Source organism: Panthera pardus, unplaced genomic scaffold, assembly GCF_024362965.1.
Source record: "Panthera pardus isolate Hobbes unplaced genomic scaffold, ASM2436296v1 HiC_scaffold_12, whole genome shotgun sequence".
NCBI classification, from domain to species: domain Eukaryota; kingdom Metazoa; phylum Chordata; class Mammalia; order Carnivora; family Felidae; genus Panthera; species Panthera pardus.
Window position 1 is genome coordinate 39,403,307 of NW_026526677.1, and position 19,376 is coordinate 39,422,682.

Genomic DNA, 19,376 nt, shown 5'->3' on the forward strand with positions numbered 1-19,376 from the left:
TAACCAACCTTGTATTCCTGGGATAAACTTTACCTTCCAATATATTGCTCAATTAGTTTTCTAACATTTTGATGAAGATTTTTGCATATATGTTCATGAATGGGTAACCTGTAATTTTCTGTTCTATTGCCTCAGTAGAATTTTGGTATAAAGGCTATACTGCCCTCATATATGGATGCTTGATTCCTGACAAAGATGAATGACACTGCAAAGTGGAAAGGAAAGAACAGTCTCTGTCATAAGCAAGACTGGGACAACCAAGTCATATGAAAAGATTATAAAAAAAAGAATAAAACTGGACCCCTACTTCATGCCATATACTAAAACAATGCCCAATACGATGCCTAAATGCAAAAACACCCACAACTATAAAGCATTTACAACAGAATATAAAAGAATATCTCCACTTGATCTTAGCCAAAAGGCCGAGAAGAGATATAAAAGAATATCTCAATAAGGTTTTGTACCCAACTCACAAATAGTGGCCTTAAACAAGAATGTTGCTACGTGAAAACTGAGAACATCAGTACCTCAAGACACTACGAAAGAGTAAAAAGGCAAGCAAGAATGAAAGAAGACATCTGCATTACATAAAACCTATAAATAAATAAAACTTTTAACTATATAAAGATCGCCTACAGATAAATGAGAAAAAGATCCAACTTAACAAAAATATGATAAAGATATAAACAGGTTATTTCACAGAAAAGGAAACTCCAAGGGCCAATATTCACATAAAAAGGTGCTCAGCCTCATTAATAATCACAGAAATGCAAATTTAAATTGCAATGAGGTGCTATAAGACCACCTGGAAAATTTTTTTAACGATAAGACAACGCCAACCAGAACTGTTATGTACAAAAAGTTCGTAACGGAATTGTTCATAATAGATTGGAAAACCCAAAATATGTCCATCAAGAACAGATCAGATAAATTGTGATATATTCATTAGTGGCTTTCTTTACAATAATAAACATGAATGAACTACGGTTAGACATAACATGAATGAACACTAAAAATAATGTTGAGCAAAACAAGCTAGACAAAAAGAATGCCTGACATATCATTTCATTTATTTAAAAATCAAAGTTTAGTAAACTAAACTATCTTAAATGGATGGCCATATAAGTGGCTAAAGTGTAAAGCAAACAAAGTGATTACCATCAAAGTCAGGACAGGAGTAACCTTAATCAGGATGGGCAGCATCTGACTAAAAAAGGGCAATACAGGTGCGTGGGATTCAAAAGTGAGGTAATATTCTATTTCTTATTATTTTGTGCATACTTATGCATATTATAACATTACTTATGGTTTATGAGCTTTTAATATGTATGTTATATTTCACACAAAAGTAAAAGAAAAGGATGCTTCCATCATATTTAGGTTTTATCAAAGAAATAGTTAATAAAATCCTTCTTAATAGAACTGCTGTAGTTGCTTACTATTTACTGAAATATTTATTAAGGCTCTAAGAATTACAAACACTTCAAAGGAAACAAAAAGTGAGCTTCTTAAAAGAGCAAAATGTTCCCATTGCCTAGAAATACCTTCGGAATGCTAATGCTGAAACAAGATGTGTTTTGTAAGAGGCCATCTGCTCAGGCTGTTTATTGTCTGCTACAAGTCATAATCCTACTTGCATCAGTAATTACTTGTTCAAATATAAATATAACAGGAAAGATTAAGGTTTCAGGCAATACACACACACACACACACACACACACACACACACACACACACACAAAGGCCATAATTCCCAGTAATTCTGTATTAAACAGCTCAACACAGATATCATTCACACAGATAACCTCTTTCATGGGACTGTTCGTCTTAATCACCACCTGATTTCCCATTCATGAAAAAAACTATACATTTTACTTACTTTTTCTCAAGTGGCTACTCACTAAACCTTTCTTCAGCAAAAAAGCATTCCAATGAATTCTATCTCTAGAATTACTTGCTCAAAAACTAGCATAGCTTTAATCTACAGAAATATAACATTGTAATAAAAAGGGTATTTTAAGTATGTCTCTTAACTAATCCAATAAGCACTGAAATCACCTATTTTTCTGAGTGAAAATTTTGTTAGGAAATAAGACAGGAAAGTATAGTTGTTCTAGCTGAAAAGTAGCAATTTAACTTTTATTTCATGATATAGGAACATGAGCAAGATTAATTCTTAGACTGAGCATGCAGAGATCAAAGACACAGTCCACACACTTAGGAACATGGTCTAAGGGAGACAGAACAGTAAACAGCATAGGGTACCACAGCAGCTTATATAAAAAGCCCTTAAGTGAGAGACATTTGAGTTTAACTAGGAAAAGACAGAGCACCCATGAAGACGTATATGGGTATGGGGATAAGGAAGTGCATACATCTTTGTGTGCACAAACTGCCTCTGTGTCTGTGTGTGTGTGTGTGTGTGTGTGTGTGTGTGTGTGTGTGAATGGAAGAGAAATGGCAAATTTGAAGAGCTATAAATAGTTCACAGTATGATTAGAGCAACAAAAGGTATATAGTGACAGGGTTGGGAGATAAAGGTGATATTAAAGAGTCTCGATTTTATTCCAAGACAATAAAGAGTCATTTCAGGATTTTTAAAATGGGAAACATAGGATCAAATGTGTAATGTACTTCTGCAAATGTGACTCAAAGACCTGGTCTAGGTCCAAAGAAGAGCATGGTCTAGTAGAGAAATGGACATGTAAGCAGCATAAAGTATGGTAGTTCATGCAATGAATACCTAGTCAAATAAGTGGCATTTAAAGTTTGTGACAAAATAATTATAAAGTTCCTCTAGAAGAATACATAAGTACTAGAGAAGGGCAGGGAGGGAATACCCTCATATAAAAATACACACGGTATATTACTTTGCTTTCATTTCACTATGACATCCAAGGGCAAATACTTCTCTTTTGTTCCCAAAGCAAACTGACAATAAATTAATATAAAATACAATAAAAAATTTATAAATGCATAAAGATTTTAGAAGGTGATATCAAAAGCAAAGATTCTGATAATTTCATGGGAGAAAAGGGGGGATTAAATTACATTGGTAAATCTGATGGATCCAGTGCTCAGTGCACCTATCAGAGAAAATTAGAGTGGAGGTAGAAGCCATTCTTCACAACACAAACTCCTCGAGTCAAGAGGTATACAAAGTGGAAGTAACAAGAGCCTGAAAAATCAATGGAAGAAAGGGAGCTTCCCCTCCAATCCCATCAGAGACAAAACATATACCAGTTACCTTTATTAAAAAAACCTAATTCTCCATTCATAAATGCAAATAAAAAAACAAGGATTCTCAAACATATGAGACAAAGGGCAGATTAAGTACATCTCATGAAAAATAAACACTACGAGGCTGATCATTTCAAATGCAGGGCCCAGACACAAAGCCAAAATAAAGCTACTCAACGAATTGCATCCCTCCCGAATGTATCATTTGTGATTACAGATGTGCAGCTGTGGAATTACTAACATTGAGAACATTTATTGTTTAAAACGAGAAATAACTCAACTTCTAATACGATGAAAAAAAAAGATGAAAAGAATCATCTGGATTCAAGCAGAGACAATGGGTTTTCAGGTTTGATGATGATTTACCTGGCTTTCATGTTCAATGTTCTGGGTCTTGAAAGTTCATGAATTTATGAATTCATTCATTAAATAAGTATTTAAGTTGAATACCTATTATGTGTCATGTTACCCTTCCAGGTGGTTGGGACACATCAATGAACAAAACAGAGAAAAATTCCTGTCTAACCTTGAGGAGCTGATACTCTGGTAAGCTTCCATTTCTATGTATTTCATCTCCTGTGACCTAAGGCTTTAAAAAGCCTTACCAAAATATCGATAGTGATCTCTCATACTAGGATCACAGGTAATCTTAGTTTCTTTTTTATCCTCTCTTATGTGTTCCCAACACAAAATACATCCTTCCCCCACTGCCCCTTTCCTTTTTACTTAAAGGGGAGGAAAATTGAGCAGGGAAATCAGTCTGGCTCTCCTGGAGACAATGGATGACAGCTGCTGGGAGGCAAAGAGGAAGTACAAATAACCAAGCCAGTTACATGCAGCTGTATTAATTTAGGTGAGAAAAGTAAAAATGTGAATTAAGACAGATTTAAGAACCTCAATGGCTGACAAGGGATGGATCGAGACACATTGGGGATTCTTAATCAACAGGACTCTTTCCAATAGGTATGTTGGTAAAAAAGAAGCAAAGGTCAAGTATGAATCCTAGGTTTACAATTTTTACGTGTGAGAAAAGAGTCAATGCAGGTCTATTCCCTTAGTTCTTACTTATCTCTGTAACCATAGCAGTAATTCTTGGCCAAACTCTAACAAAACAACTGAACATTCACATAGTTACTGGGTAATGATACTATTCTATATGCGCAAAGCCATGGACCAAGCTAAACAAGGATGACAGCATGTTTAAAACAAACATGAATGTTCCTGATGGGCACCTGGTGTCTGACATGCATGTACACCATGGCGGGTCACATAGCAGGTGCTCGTACGATCAGCTCTTTTTGAGAACTACAGACTCTAAGACTCAAGCAAAATTCCTTGGGTAGAGACATCTCACATGTGTCTTTGAGTTTTGCATCCAGAGAGAAAAGTACATTTTGTGTGACTCTTGCAAAGAAAGGATTACCTGGGAGCCTGTACATGACTTATAACTGATAGATATCTTTTTCTTGCTGTCCCTGGACTGTGGCTTTTGCTGTAACAAATCTTAGCTGTGGATACAACTTTATATTAAGCTTTGTTCTTCCAGTGAACCACTGAACTAGCGGGTAGTTGTGAGAGCCCAAGCCAGGAGCACTGAGTGGACAGGAAATTAAGGGTTTAGTGGGGTGGGATAAGAAATGAATTTAGTTTCCTTGTAAAGTGTCTTGATCACGTTCACTACCTTTAGTAGAATTCTGTTTTTTTTTTTTTAGCAGCAAATATGTTTTTCACCATTTCAGCCTCATCAGCAGTTCAAAGTTCTCTTCAGCTTTAACTTACTCTTCTATGTTATTTCCATGAAATTTAGAAACAAAATATGAAGGAACATCCCTTACTTCAAGAATTTTTCCTGGTACATTTTGTGATCTTGTTCCAAATCTGACATAGTGGGGTCACCACTATCTTCAAAATCATTATGTTAAATTTGTTCTTCTCAAAGACCTGTACTAAGCATCTACTGTGATTCAGACATTTTGCTAGGTGTTAGGGATAAAAAGATTGAGAAGATATAGCTCCCATCCTAGAATCTAGAGGACACTTACATAAACACGACAACAGATCAAATATTCTCTAGGCTTTTCTTAATGTTTCATTTCTAACAGTATTCTAGATACAGGCAATATAAAAGATTGCATCTTTAATGTCACAGTGAGATTGAAAGTATTGCACTGCAGCTGTACGATGGATCAGCCTTCTCATGAAAGCTCCTCTGCAATAACATTCAGCGTCTGAATAATGAGCTATTCCATGGCTGAGGCAATGAGAAGCCAAAGGCAGCCGGGGTAATGGTAAAAGTATTACCAGAAGCTACCCCTGCTTCCTGAGGGCGAACACAGCATACGACTGTCTGCCACTGAATAGCTTTCCTATCCTTAGGTAAGTTTGTTTCTAAAATGATCATTCACTGCAGAGTTTCAAGTATGACAGTACAGATAAGAAACAATTTCTCATTTCCTCCATGTATCACTTTGAGTTCTATTTGCCCCTGTAATGTAACAGCTCTGAAAACCTATATTTGATTTTATTCAAGTCTGCAACCTCAAAACTGCAAGCCTAACCTTAAGCCCTAATATATACATATATCTATATATTACATATAAGCCCTAATATGTATGTCAGTTTACATTAAAATCAATATTTACTCCATTCTAAACTCATTTCTTTAAAACATGAGGTCTCTCTTTTAAATTAAAAAAAAAAAGAGATACAAATTATTTTATCATTTTGAACACAATTCAAGGACTGTAAACTAAGTATATTTAAAAGTAATGAAAAATGCATTTACAAGTGTCTCTCTGACTCTTAACAACTGAGAGCAAACTGAGGGTTGATGGGGGTGGGAGGGAGGGGAGGGTGGGTGATGGGTATTGAGGAGGGCACCTTTTGGGATGAGCACTGGGTGTTGTATGGAAACCAATTTGACAATAAATTTCATATACTGAATAAATAAATAAATAAATAAAAGTGTCTCTCTTTTAGAATTTAAAGTACTTTTTTATAGATGTAAGCTTACAGAGTTTTACAGAAATTCTGCTGTGTACACATTTCTGACAAAGAAGCCTCAGAAGAGCCAAAGACAACTCACAGCCTGCTAACTGGAAGAGCTGTTTTCACTGACTGATGATAGTTCCAGAAAGCCTCAATATACAACACAGACAAATATAAGAGAAGTTGCGAGTAGATTTCAAGGAAAGAGAGTCCGTGCAGAAAAAAAACTGGCCAAATCTGGAAGTTTTATGGCACAGAAAAGTAGAGACTGTGAAAAAATGTAGAAAAGAGAGCTATCATATTTTGGGGGGACAACTACAATAAATGATTATTTTTATTTATTATTATAATATTATTATTATGTTTTTAGATTCTATTTTTTCAAGCATCTCTACACCCAATGTGGGGCTCAAACCTACAACCCTGAGATCAAGGGCCACATGCTCCACTGACTGAACTGAACCCCAAATGATTATTTTAGGCACCCCAAATGATTATTTTAGAAACATAACCAACAAACATAAAATATTATTTGGGGCACTGGTGCCAAGCTAAATATACCACTATTACTACTAACTAATATGATTACAATCACTGCTAAAATTTAATAAGCAGTCACATGCCAGACACTTTGCAAAGCACCATAAATGGATTCAATCCTTATAACAGTCTTAGGAGATAGATATCACCATCAACCTCATTTTATAAATGAAGAAACCAGAGACTAAAGAAGTTAAGTACTTTTCCCATTATCATGTAGCTAATCAAAAAGCCAAAATCAGAAATCAAGTCATGTGATTACAGATGCTGAGAGGAATATGCTATACTCCTCTTCAACTGGTAGAATAATGAGCCAGTAAATTGTGGGAATATTAACAGTAAACTGTTTCCTGCATATCCTTTTAGAGAGACATTCACAAACAGAAGAACAGAAGTTATTTCACCCAAGTATAAATTTCAAATTTTTAAATGGAAGACAAGGGAGAGATGCTTATAGACACTATGGAAGTAACTTTTTCACAATATAAAACAGGCAATGGATAATATCTCTGAAGAAATGGTATAATGTTGGCTTATCCAAAACAGAACTAATCTAAAGCAAAAAGGTTGGATTTTCACACTCTACAGATTCTTTTTTAAAATTTTTTTGAGAGAGCGAGTGCACACACGAGTGGGGGAGGGGCAGAGAGGGAGAGAGAGAATCCCAAGTAGGCTCCATGCTGTCAGCACAGAGCCTGACATGGGACTCAAACTCATGAACCATGAGACATATCATGACCTGAGCTGAAATCAAGAGTGGGATGCTTAACTGACTGAGGTACCCAGGTATCCCTCAAACTCTACAGATTCTAAGTAAAGCAAACTATTGACTGCAACTAACACATGCCCTGTAAGTAGTTAAAGGGAGATACAGCACAGTAAATTGACTGTGAGAATGAAGATGGAGTCGGGCTGCCTGGGAGCTAATCCTGGCTCCACTACAAATAAGGAGAGTAACTTAATCTCTGTGCCTCAATTTCTTAATCTCTATAATAAGGATAATAATATATTGTAATTATATCTACTGCAAAAGAAATTCAATAGAGAGTACTAAATTAACGTTAGCAATTTTTATTGTTAAAATGAAGCACCTAAAATTGAGTACTAAGTTATTTTCAATAAATGCTCTTATGCAAAAGTTCCACACACAGCAGCACTACATTTTATACACAATGAATATGAATATAATCACTACATAAAGATATTTCTAAAAAGTCAGTAGGAATTTTATGTGAAATAAAATGAAACAAAACAAAATAAAATGAGTGTTATTACTATCCTTTTCCTTTTCTTCCATAAAGAAATTAAAATGAGAACACATCTAGTCTCACTTCATAGAAATTAAAAATGGCAAGTAAATGGACATGATCTTTTACAAGATAAAGCTTCTAATAGAAATGTCTTATGAGGGTGCCTGAGTGGCTCAGTCGGGTGAACATCCAACTCTTGATTTCGGCTCAGGTCATGATTTCACAGTTGTGGGGTCAAACCCCGGGTGGGGCTCTGCACCAGGCATAGAGCCTACTTGAGATGCTCTCTCCCTTTCCCCCTCCCCCATTTGCACTTCCTCTCTCAAAAAAAAAAAAAAAAAAGAAGGAAAGAAATATCTGACCATAATCTTACTATCCACAATAAATGTTTGATAATTCTTCTAAAACAGTATCTTCTTTAGTGTTTTTCATATTTGTTTGTATGGCAAAGCACAAGCAAGTGTAGGTACTCTTTATGGAACCTCAAAAATGATGAAGATGTCCATATGGTACCATAAGAACTAGGAAAAAATTTACCAGATTACAGAGTTGCGACACATATGCACATTCTCCAATATGAAAATCATAACCACAGAGGCGCCTGAGTGGTTCAGTGGGTTAGGCATCCAACTCTTGATTTAGGCTGAGGTCATGATCCCAGGGTTGTGGGATGGAGCCCCATGTCAGGCTCTGTGCTGACAGTGCAGAGCCTGTTTAGGATTATCCCTCTCCCTCTCCCTCTCTCTCTGCTCCACCCCTGCTCTCTCTCTCCCTCTCTCTCTCTCTCAAATAAATGAACTTAAAAAAAAAAGAAAATCATAACCACAAACCTAGATCTATGAAAAATCTAAGCAAGATCAATGTAATGTTTTCATTAACATTAATTTGGCGCTTGTTAATAATAATAATAGTAGGTAACTTTCAAATACCTATTATGTGCCAAGCAATGTGCCAAAGAGGTATTTATATGTATATCTCACTTCTAACTGGTAAGTGAGACAGTACAGATTCAAACCAATCCTGACTCAAACCTTATACTCTTAACCACAACACTATACTTCTACATTATGCAATAATATCTAAAAACTTAAACATCTTAATTATACTTAAGATGTTTATGTATATTTTATGCTAACAAGGAAGAATTAACATTAATCAATTTTAAAAACAGAACATAAGTATCAATGGGAGGACCACTTAAGAACTTGGGCATTAAATGTATGCATGGTGATTAGAGTTAATAATATTGTATTTATATACTTGAAGGTTGCTAAGAGCATAGCTCTTAAATATTCTCACCACAAAAAAAAAAAAAAGAAATGGTAATTATGTGATGCAATTGAAGGGTTAGCTAACGCTATGGTGATAATTATACTAATACATAAAAATATCAATGCAACACAATGTGTATCTTAAACTAATACAATGCTATGTGTCAATTATATCTCAATAAAGCTGGGGGGAAAAGAGAATTACTGAGAAGCTCCTATTAGTGATTTACTCTGAAAATTACTCCTAAGTTCCAAATGTAAGGTGCTTTTAAGTACACAGCTAAAGATATCTAGTTCTACAAGCTGTAGTTCGAATAAAGGCCTTCTTACTATGACATAAGCCAGTCATAAAAATCAATCCTTGATTGATTAACCTAACTCCTCAGAAGTAGGAGATACTCTACTTATTTTAATTTTGAGGCACAAAGGTTAGTGCTATAAAAAAGGATACCCCTTAGTCTTTAGTCTGATTGATATTTGCTAAAGGAAACATAACTGAAATATTCAGTTTTGTAGTCTTCTAACAATTACTACGCTTATGTCAATAATTTCTAATTTTGTATTATTATTTTGGTTTAATTTTTTTTTTTTTTTTTTTTTTTTTTTTTGAGAGAGAGAGAAAGGAAGAGAAATCATGTGCGGGCACAAATGGGGGAGATGGGCAGAGGAAGAGAATCTTAAGCAGGCTCCACGCTAGGTGCAGAACTCAATGGGGAGCACTATCCCATGACCCTGGGATCATGACCTGAGCCAATATCAAGAGTTGGACGCTCAACGGACCAAACCACCCAGGCACCCCTCTAATTCTGTATTATTATAATTAGCATATTTATAGCTATAACTGGAAAGACAGGAAATTATATAAAAGTAATTCCCATCAACGAGAACTGTGAAGAGATTATTCATAGTTTAAACATGTCTGGCTCAATATAACCTAAAATCCTATTATTTTGGAATGAATTTTTACTAAAAGACAAATGTCTTGAGTCTGCATTAGACAGCTATTAAAGACAAGAAGACCTGTTAATCATCATGTTTAAAAATAATCTTAAATCAAGCCTCAAAATACATCTACCTTATGATATCCATTGCCTGGTAAAGTATTTCAGATTGATCAACTCCAAGAACCTTCTTTGCCCCAGCTTTAGCTGCAAACATAGAGAGAATTCCAGTTCCACAACCAACATCCAAAACTACCTGGTAAAATAAAAAAAACAGGTATTATTGAAAAGGTCTAATATTTTTTTTTTTTATTTTTTTTTTCAACGTTTTTTATTTATTTTTGGGACAGAGAGAGACAGAGCATGAACGGGGGAGGGGCAGAGAGAGAGGGAGACACAGAATCGGAAACAGGCTCCAGGCTCCGAGCCATCAGCCCAGAGCCTGACGCGGGGCTCGAACTCACAGACCGTGAGATCGTGACCTGGCTGAAGTCGGACGCTTAACCGACTGCGCCACCCGGGCGCCCCGATAGGTCTAATATTTTAAGTTCTAATCACATATTATGATGTTTCTGGCAAGTAATTGATCACAATATTTTTTTGAAAATTTTAAAATGTTTTTTATGTATTTTTGAGAGACAGAGAGACAGAGAGCAAGCAGGGGAGGGGCAGAGGGCCAGGGAGACAGAATCCAAAACAGGCTTCAGGCTCTGAGCTGTCAGCAAAGAGCCCAACAAGGGGCCTGAACTCGTGAACTGTGAGATCATGACCTGAGCTGAAGCTTAACTGACTGAGCCACCCAGACACCCCAATTGATCACAGTATTTTAAAATTTTACTGATCAATTATGGTAGTGACTTCTATTTGAAGAAGCTGAAGATATCACTACAATGAGTTGTTTTAAATTCTTCTTCTTTTTTTAAACATAAGCTCTATGCCCAGCATGGGGCTTGAGCTTATGACCCCAAGATCAAGAGTCCTATGCTTTACCGACTGAGCTAGCCAGGTACATACACCAAGTTGTTTGCACCCCAACTTGTTTTAAATTCCTAACAGTCTTTTTGGCCATACTGGCCATATTCTGCTACAATCAGATGCAACAATGTAAATTAAGAGATGTTTTACACAAAATAAGCAATTTCTACAGACTTAACAGGGAAGTATTCTCTATTTTTTTTTACAAACTTTTTTTTACATTTATTTATTTTTGAGAGACAGAGAGAGACAGAGCACAAGCGGGAGAGGGGCAGAGAGAGAATGAGACACAGAATCTGAAGCAGGCTCCAGGCTCTGAGCTGTCAGCACATAGCCCAACGTGGGGCTCGCTCACAAACTGTGAGATCATGACCTGACTTGAAGTCGGTCGCTTAACTGACTGAGCTACCCAGGTGCACCATAATATTCTCTATTTTTAATTTCCCCATTGCATGCATGCTCTAATTTAGGCTTAGTAGTTCTAAACTGTAGCAGAAATAAATTTCTCCAAGTTTGAGAGACAAGAATTAAGTTTAGCAGGAGAGCATCATCCAATACAACTAAAAAATGCTTATAAAAGAATCCTAGATGTAGAATATTGCCATACCCCCTCCATTTCCAAAATTAAATATTCAATTCACTTAAATAATACAGGTACAATAAAAACAAACTGGCTTCTAGAATTCAGCCATTTAAGAATATAAGTTTTTAAAAATAATACTCATTATCAATGGTGAAGGTAAAAAGAATCAAAGTTTAAGATGATGTTGGGGACAGGTAAAAAGCAATTATTTCCAAATCAAGAATTGCATGCTATTTCCAATATAGTATAGTGAAACCTGCCCCATTCAAAGTAAAAAACAAAAACAAATTACTGAGGAAACATATTAAACAAAATAGTCAGAGATACAGTATTTTCTGTGAAATGACTGCAACCTGCACTGCCTTAAATCTTTCAATATCAATGGCCTAAACTCCTATGTACTTATCTCAAAAAATGAAATTATTTCAGTATTCTCCTATAAATATTTGCTGAGCATCACTAAGTGCAATCATGATCACAGTGATGGGGTACAGCAACAAACAAGACCAAGTTTCTGTCTTAATGGAGCTACAGACAATGAATAAATAAATACAAAATAAGGTTAGCCAGTAGTGTTATAAAGAAAAATCAAGCCCCGGAATAGAAGTTAGAGCAGAGAAGAGGGGATACATACTTTAAGCATTTTAAATAGGTCTGTGAATACACCTCTGATATATGTGGGCTGAGAACTGAATGAAATAAAGGAATATGCCATGTAGAGATCTGGAGGAGTTTCTTCTAAGCAGTGGAGGATATTAACAGCAAAACACAAGATTCCAGGCAAAGCAAGAAGACCAATGTGGCTGAGCTGGGTGAGAAAAGGTTGCTCGATAGTGAGGTAAAGGTTAAGCAGAGGCCAGATCACACAGAACCTTTGGATTTTATTCTGAGTAATGGGAAGCTACCGTAAGAACAACAGAACTAGAATTAAAAATCTATCAAACCGTTCAACATTACTTTATTCTTCAGCTTGGTAATATAGGCCACATAGTTTAACATCAAAAACTGTATTTCTTATTTATCCTTCAAGAGAATTTTCGTGTAAAGATGATGTAACACATTTTTTCCGTCCCTTTTTTACATAAACAGAAGCATATTATGCCACTGCACTTGCTACACACTGCTTTTTGTATTTAGCAATGTAATGTAGGGATCTTTCCGTATCAGTTTACAGAACTTCTTTCTCTCGTATGGGTGTAAAGGATTCTGTATTATGGCTATACCATAATCTAGTGATTTAGTTCTCTGATAGACATTTAGGTAGTTTTGAAATTTTGCTATGACAATCATTACTGTAAATATAGCTTTATATCTAACCCCATTCACACATGAGTAAATCTACAGAATACATTTCTAGAAGTGAAAATACTGTGTCAAGAGAGAATATACATATTTATAATTGTGTCAGATATGACCAAACTACCTTCCATAGGGCAGTTCTGCTCATGAGGGCCCTAACCAGCAATGTTTAAGTGTTGATATCCTTACAGGTGAGACTAGCCTATGGACCATATGATCAAACTTTTGGCTTTTTGCCAATCTTGCAAGTACGAAATTATGATACACTGGCATAGTTATAACATGCATTTCCATTATCATGAGGTTTAGCATCATTCCTTATGTTGTAGAGCCATCTGTAGTTCTTTTTATGTAAAGTATCTACTTATATTCTTTATTTTTCCAGTGAGCTTTTTCTTATGAAATTTTGAATCAAAATTTTCTTATCAAATAACAGTTCTTTGTAAGTGAAGAAGATGACACCTCTATAATATAACCTGCAAGGTTTCTCTCAGCATATATTTTTGTGTTTCGATTCTGCTTATAGTGATTTTGGCTATGCAGAAATTCTTTACTTACAGTGAAACTCATTAATCATTTCTTTTATGGCTTCCTGCTGGATTTTGATTATAATTAGACTGACCTTCCCCATATTCTCTCCTATTTCATTCTATTTTATCCTCATACATTCTCTTCTAGTACATTTATGGTTTCATTAATATACTTTGTTTTTAGTTTATTTAGTTTTGAGGATGGTATTAGAAGATCTTTTTTTTTTTTGTACATGAATGTTCATTAACAACTTTATTTTTAAAACCCAAAAACTAAAACAAAATCTTAAATTTTCATCAACAAGTGAATGGATTAAAAAATGATTATATATGTACACAAGGGCATACAATCTTTTTCTGTAAAGAGACGAATAAAACATATTTTCAGTGTTCTGGGCCATATAGTCTCTACTCAGTTCTGCTGTTGTAGCATGAAAGTGACTATAAACAATAATACAAGCAGATAGGGATGGTCAGATTTGGCCAACAACAAGCTGAAGTTGGCCAACTGAATTGCCAAGGCTGGATGTATATACAATGAACTGCTACTCAGCAATAAAAAGAAACACACTACTGATGCATGTAATAACATGGATTAATCTTAATTATGCTGAATAAAAAAGAAAACATACTATATAATTTCATTTATAAAATCCTACACTTCGTAAACCAATCTATAGTGACATAAGGTTTATCAATGGTAATTGTAGCTTAGTTAAAAAAATTACTTAGATATGGTTCCTTCAGTTCTTTCAACATATTTACAATATTTGATTTAAAGTCTTTGGTAAACCCAACATCTGGGACAGTTTTTTTTAAAATATAATTTATTGTCAAATTGGCTTACATACAACACCCAGTGCTCATCCTAACAATTGCCCTCATCAATGCCCATCACCCACTTTCCCCTCCCCCTCACCCCCCATCAACCCTGTTTGTTCTCTGTATTTAAAAGTCTCTTATGGTTTGCCTCCTTCCCTCTCTGTAACTATTGTTTTTTCCCCTTCCCTTCCCCCATGGTCTTGTTAAGTTTCTCAAGATCCACATATGAGTAAAAACACATGGTATCTGTCTTTCTCTGACTTATTTCTTTTAGCATGACACCCTCCAATTCCATCCACATTGCTGCAAATGGCATGACTTTCTTCTTTCTCATTGCCAAGTAGTATTCCATTGTATATATAAACCACATCTTTACCCATTCGTCAGTTGATGGAGGCTCTTCCACAATTTAGGCTCTTTCCACAATTTGGCTATTGTTGAAAGTGCTGCTGTAAACATTGAAGTACAAGTGCCCCTATGCATCAGCACTCCTGTATCCCCTGGGTAAATTCCTAGCAGTGTTATTGCTGGGTCATACGGTAGATCTACTTTTAATTTTTTGAGGAATCTCCACACTGTTTCCCAGAGCGGTTGCACTAGTTTGCATTCCCACCAACAGCGCAAGAGGATTCCCATTTCTCCACATCCTAGAAGCGAGGATTTGGGGGAGGTAATTAGGTCATCAGGGCAAAGCCCTCGTGAAAGGAATTAGTACCCTCATAAAAGGGGCCCAGAAGATTCCTCTCTGGAGGAGGAAGGCATGTCTATGCCTGTGGTGAACTACAACACAAACCTTCACCACAATCAGTTAGTGCCATGATTCTGGATTTCCCAGACTTTTCACTGTGAAAAATCAATTTAAAAATTTTTAATTATAAGTCACTAAGTTCATGGTATTTTTGTTGTAGCAACCCAAATGCACAGGGATCTTGAACATTAAGTAAAATTTCTGTACATACTTTGGTCTACTTTTGGATTTTTATTTTGCTCCATTAATTTATATAATCATGTGCCAGTAACCACTGTAATTACAGAAGCTTTACAGAATGTTTTAGTATCTAAAAAGGTTGGTCCACTCTCTAGTCCATGCTCACTGCAAAATTTTTTTCACAATGTTTCTGGAAAATTTTGTATATTTATTTTTTCATAAGAACAAGAGAATCAACTTATCTAGGCTTTTTAAAAAGTCTTAGTATTTTTATGGGGATTGAACTAAAGTTATAAGTTGATACAGGGAAAATGGATAATTTTGAGTTTTCCTATTTAAGAAGATGGTAAAATTTTCAATTTGTTTAAATCATCTATCATATTCTTCAGGTTTAAAAAAAAAATTCTTTTTCATGTAAGTCCTACACATTATTTAAGTTTGTTCCTATGCGTTTTATCTTCTATATTGTTTACTATTGTCAAGTGGAGTCCTTCAATCCATTATGTCTTGAAAATATAATTTACAGAACTGACTCCAGAAGAGAGAAAATCTATTAAACAGCCTGATTTCTATTGAAGAAATAAAGTTGTTGAAAGGCTACCACTGTGTCTCCTATCCTGTGCCCCTCCAAGAAGGACAAGGCCCGGATGCTTTCATAGGGACAATTTGTTTCCTGCACATGTGGCCTGTCTGAGAGAGTCAACATATTTTAAGGTAAGTACTTTTACATACAAAAAAAGTTAAGAATTTTAAGACAGAAACTATGTATCATTGCAAACAAAAAGGAAACATTTTGTTATGTTACCAATAAAATGTGTTAACCATATCAGCAAGAAAATATTGTAATAGATAGTATGTATGCTTAGAGTATGGTTATGGTACATTATTTTGAAATATTATATGGCTAAAATAAAAATGGAAAAATATATACAACACAATCGTAAGTGATAAGTTTCCAGAAACTTTCACTGAAATAAGATATCTGCAAAATTAAAAAATTAAACCTAAATGGTCAGTGTGGAATTTAGATATTTGATACTATAATATTTGGCAAAGGTGACTGGGAATATCAGCACTCACATACTGTTTATGGAAAGACAAGCTGGCAGCACTAACTCCATCCAAGGTATAAATTACCTTTTTTTAAAAAGTAATTTATTTATTTATTTTCAGAGAGAGACCACACAAGTGGGGGAGGGGCAGAGAGAGAGAGGAAGAGAGAAAATCCCAAGCAGGCCCCACTGCACACTGAGCCTGACACAGGGCTCAACCTCAGGACTGTGAGATCATGACCTGAGCCAAAATCAAGAGTCAGATGCTTAATTGACTGAACCACCCATGCACTCAATAAATTACTTTTTTGACCCAGGAAGTCCACTGTTAGGATTTTATCTTATTACTGGACTCTCACATGTATTTTATATTTTTATATGCATTGTTTCTAATATTAAAAATTAAAACTTACAGACATTCTTACATTGGACAAATGAGCCATTAAAAGAATGATAAGGAATCATCTCTAAGAAAAGTTGCTGAGTAAGAAAGCTAATAGAGAAGAATATATGTCATATACTTCAATTAGAGTATGTGTTCTTTTGTAACATGTACATATATACATACACCACATATATATAATTTGTATACATATGCATATATATAAGAGTCTTATTCAGTCCTCATCTTGCACATGAGGAAAGTGAGAGAGCTTTAGAGAGAGAAGGTAATAGGTCCCAGATAATATAGCTGGTAATTTGTAAAGCTGGCATGCAAACAAAGGTCAATCTGCTTCTAAAGCATATATTTAAAATATACTTTTAATTATACATTAATGATATGTTACATCTAGCTCAAAATTAGGTAATTAGGTAAGAAACTAAAACTTAACAGAATCAAAGGAAGGCAGAAATGATAAACCAGCATTATTTTATAAAATAATGAAGTAATTTGAGTCACTTCTTCTAAAAAAAAAAAAAAAAGAAAGAAAGGAAGAAAGAAAGAAAAAAAAGAAAGTGAATCTATTTAACTGTGGATAATAACCAAAAGCATAGAGAAGGCACCTAACTGTGAATTTCTTCAATGTACTGCAAATAGAAATTAATTATGAGTGGGTGATAACACGGTTAAATGCCACCCAAAGTTAAATTAAATCTGAGAAACCATATGGCCTCCACAGGAGCTTTGTGAATCGAAACCATATTCAGAAAGAAATGAAGGAGGGGCAGTGCCTGGGTGGCTCAGTCGGTTGAGCTTCCAACTCTTGATCTTGGCTCCGGTGGATCACAATTTCACGGTTGGCTGGATCGAGCCCCGCAGTCGGGCTCTGCACTGACAGTGCAAAGCCTGCTTGGGATTTTCTCTCCATCCCCCTCTCTCTGCTCCTCCCCTGCTCGTGTGCACACACATTCTCTCTCAAAATAAATAAACTTAAAAAAAAAAAAAGAAACCAAGGAAAGGAAGCAGGAAGCGAGGGATGGAGGAAGAAGAGAAGGAAAGGCAGAAGAAACAGTTTTAAATATTAGTACTTTTTTGAAAAATAAATCTCTACTATGCACTACGTAATATAATATAGAAGCTAGTGTATGAAGTTTGACTACCTGATGAGAAATAAAAGCAAATAAAAACAATGATAATAAAACTCAGGAAAACAAGTCATTTCATAAATTTTTAAAAAGAATTAAGTAATTTTCTGTCATGGCACACAGAAATCATATAACCTATATATAAAAGATAATGTGAACTAAAGCATAACTAATGCATCTCACCCTAATTACTCATTCTAACATAATGGTGTTTTAAGTGTAGTGGCACAGGGTTAAAGGCACTCAACAAGGAGTAAGTTGTTTTTGTTTTAGTTGCCTGTGTTAGGGCAAGTCAATTAACCTACTAACCTCAAATACCTACATGTGCAAAAGAAGATAAATATTTGCCCTACCCAGTTACAAGTTATTGTATACTAATAATGAGACAACATGTTTGAAAGCAATCTATAAATTATCAAGTGCTATTTAAATATATGGTAGTATATTTTCTAATTCTGTAGCCATAACATAATACAGTATCCCACATCATCTAAAAATATGAAAGCTCTAGATTATTTAATATTAATAATTACAGAAGATTAAACCCTGAAAGTGTTTTAGGGAATTAAAAATTGATAGGTATAATATTTTACATTATAATACATGTTTGAGAAGTCGTAAGTGCCAAGCAAAACTAATAACACATAGATAACTTACATGAAAGCATTTTAGACAAAGTGCTAAGGAAAAGTGCTCCCAACTTATTTATTAGCTGTTTCCTGACTTTGGCAGAGTTAATGTCTTCAGTAAGAACAGTAAGTAAAACACAAAATAACTGAAACATTATTATTTTCCACAGGCATGTATTTTGTCTGAAAATGTATAAAATATACACAAAACTTTTTTTTTTTTTTTTTTTTTTTTTTAAGATTTTTCATTTATTTTTATGGAGACAGCATGAGACAGCAGGGGAGGAGCAGCCAGAATAGAGAATACCAAGCAGAGTCTGCACTGCCAGCACAGAGCCCGACGCAGGGCTCGGGGCTTGAAATCACAAACCATGAGATCATGACCTGAGCCAAGATCAACTGTCAGATACTTAACTGACTGAGCCACCCAGACACCCCCTATACGTAACATTTCTATAATACTGTTGCAAACAAAAAACTAGAAGCAGAAAGTAACTATGTATATAAATTGATAAATCTAGTAAGATGTATTCTATATACACAGAAATATTCAGAATTACTTAATTTCTCAATGATTAATCTTCTGATTACAAATATTTGCGCTTTCTCGGGGTGCCTGGGTGGCTCAGTCGATTAAGCGTCCAACTTTGGCTCAGGTCGTGATCTTGCGGTCTGTGAGTTTGAGTCCCGTGTCAGGCTCTGTGCTGACAGCTCATAACCTGGAGCCGTCTTCAGATTCTGTGTCTCCCTCTCTCTCTGCCCCTCCCCCACTCATGCTCGTGCGCTCTCTCTCTCTCT

The 19,376-nt window shown here is 35.3% G+C and overlaps 1 protein-coding gene across 1 annotated transcript in view; it reads right to left on the reverse strand.

Annotated features, from left to right (window-relative positions):
• The window catches only part of PRMT3 (protein arginine methyltransferase 3), a 139,240-nt gene that overhangs the window by 99,688 nt on the left and 20,176 nt on the right, over window positions 1-19,376 (reverse strand). The window contains exon 9 of the mRNA XM_019456533.2: window positions 10,368-10,489. Coding sequence (XP_019312078.2) covers window positions 10,368-10,489 — 122 coding nt within the window. The remainder of the gene's footprint in view (window positions 1-10,367; window positions 10,490-19,376) is intronic.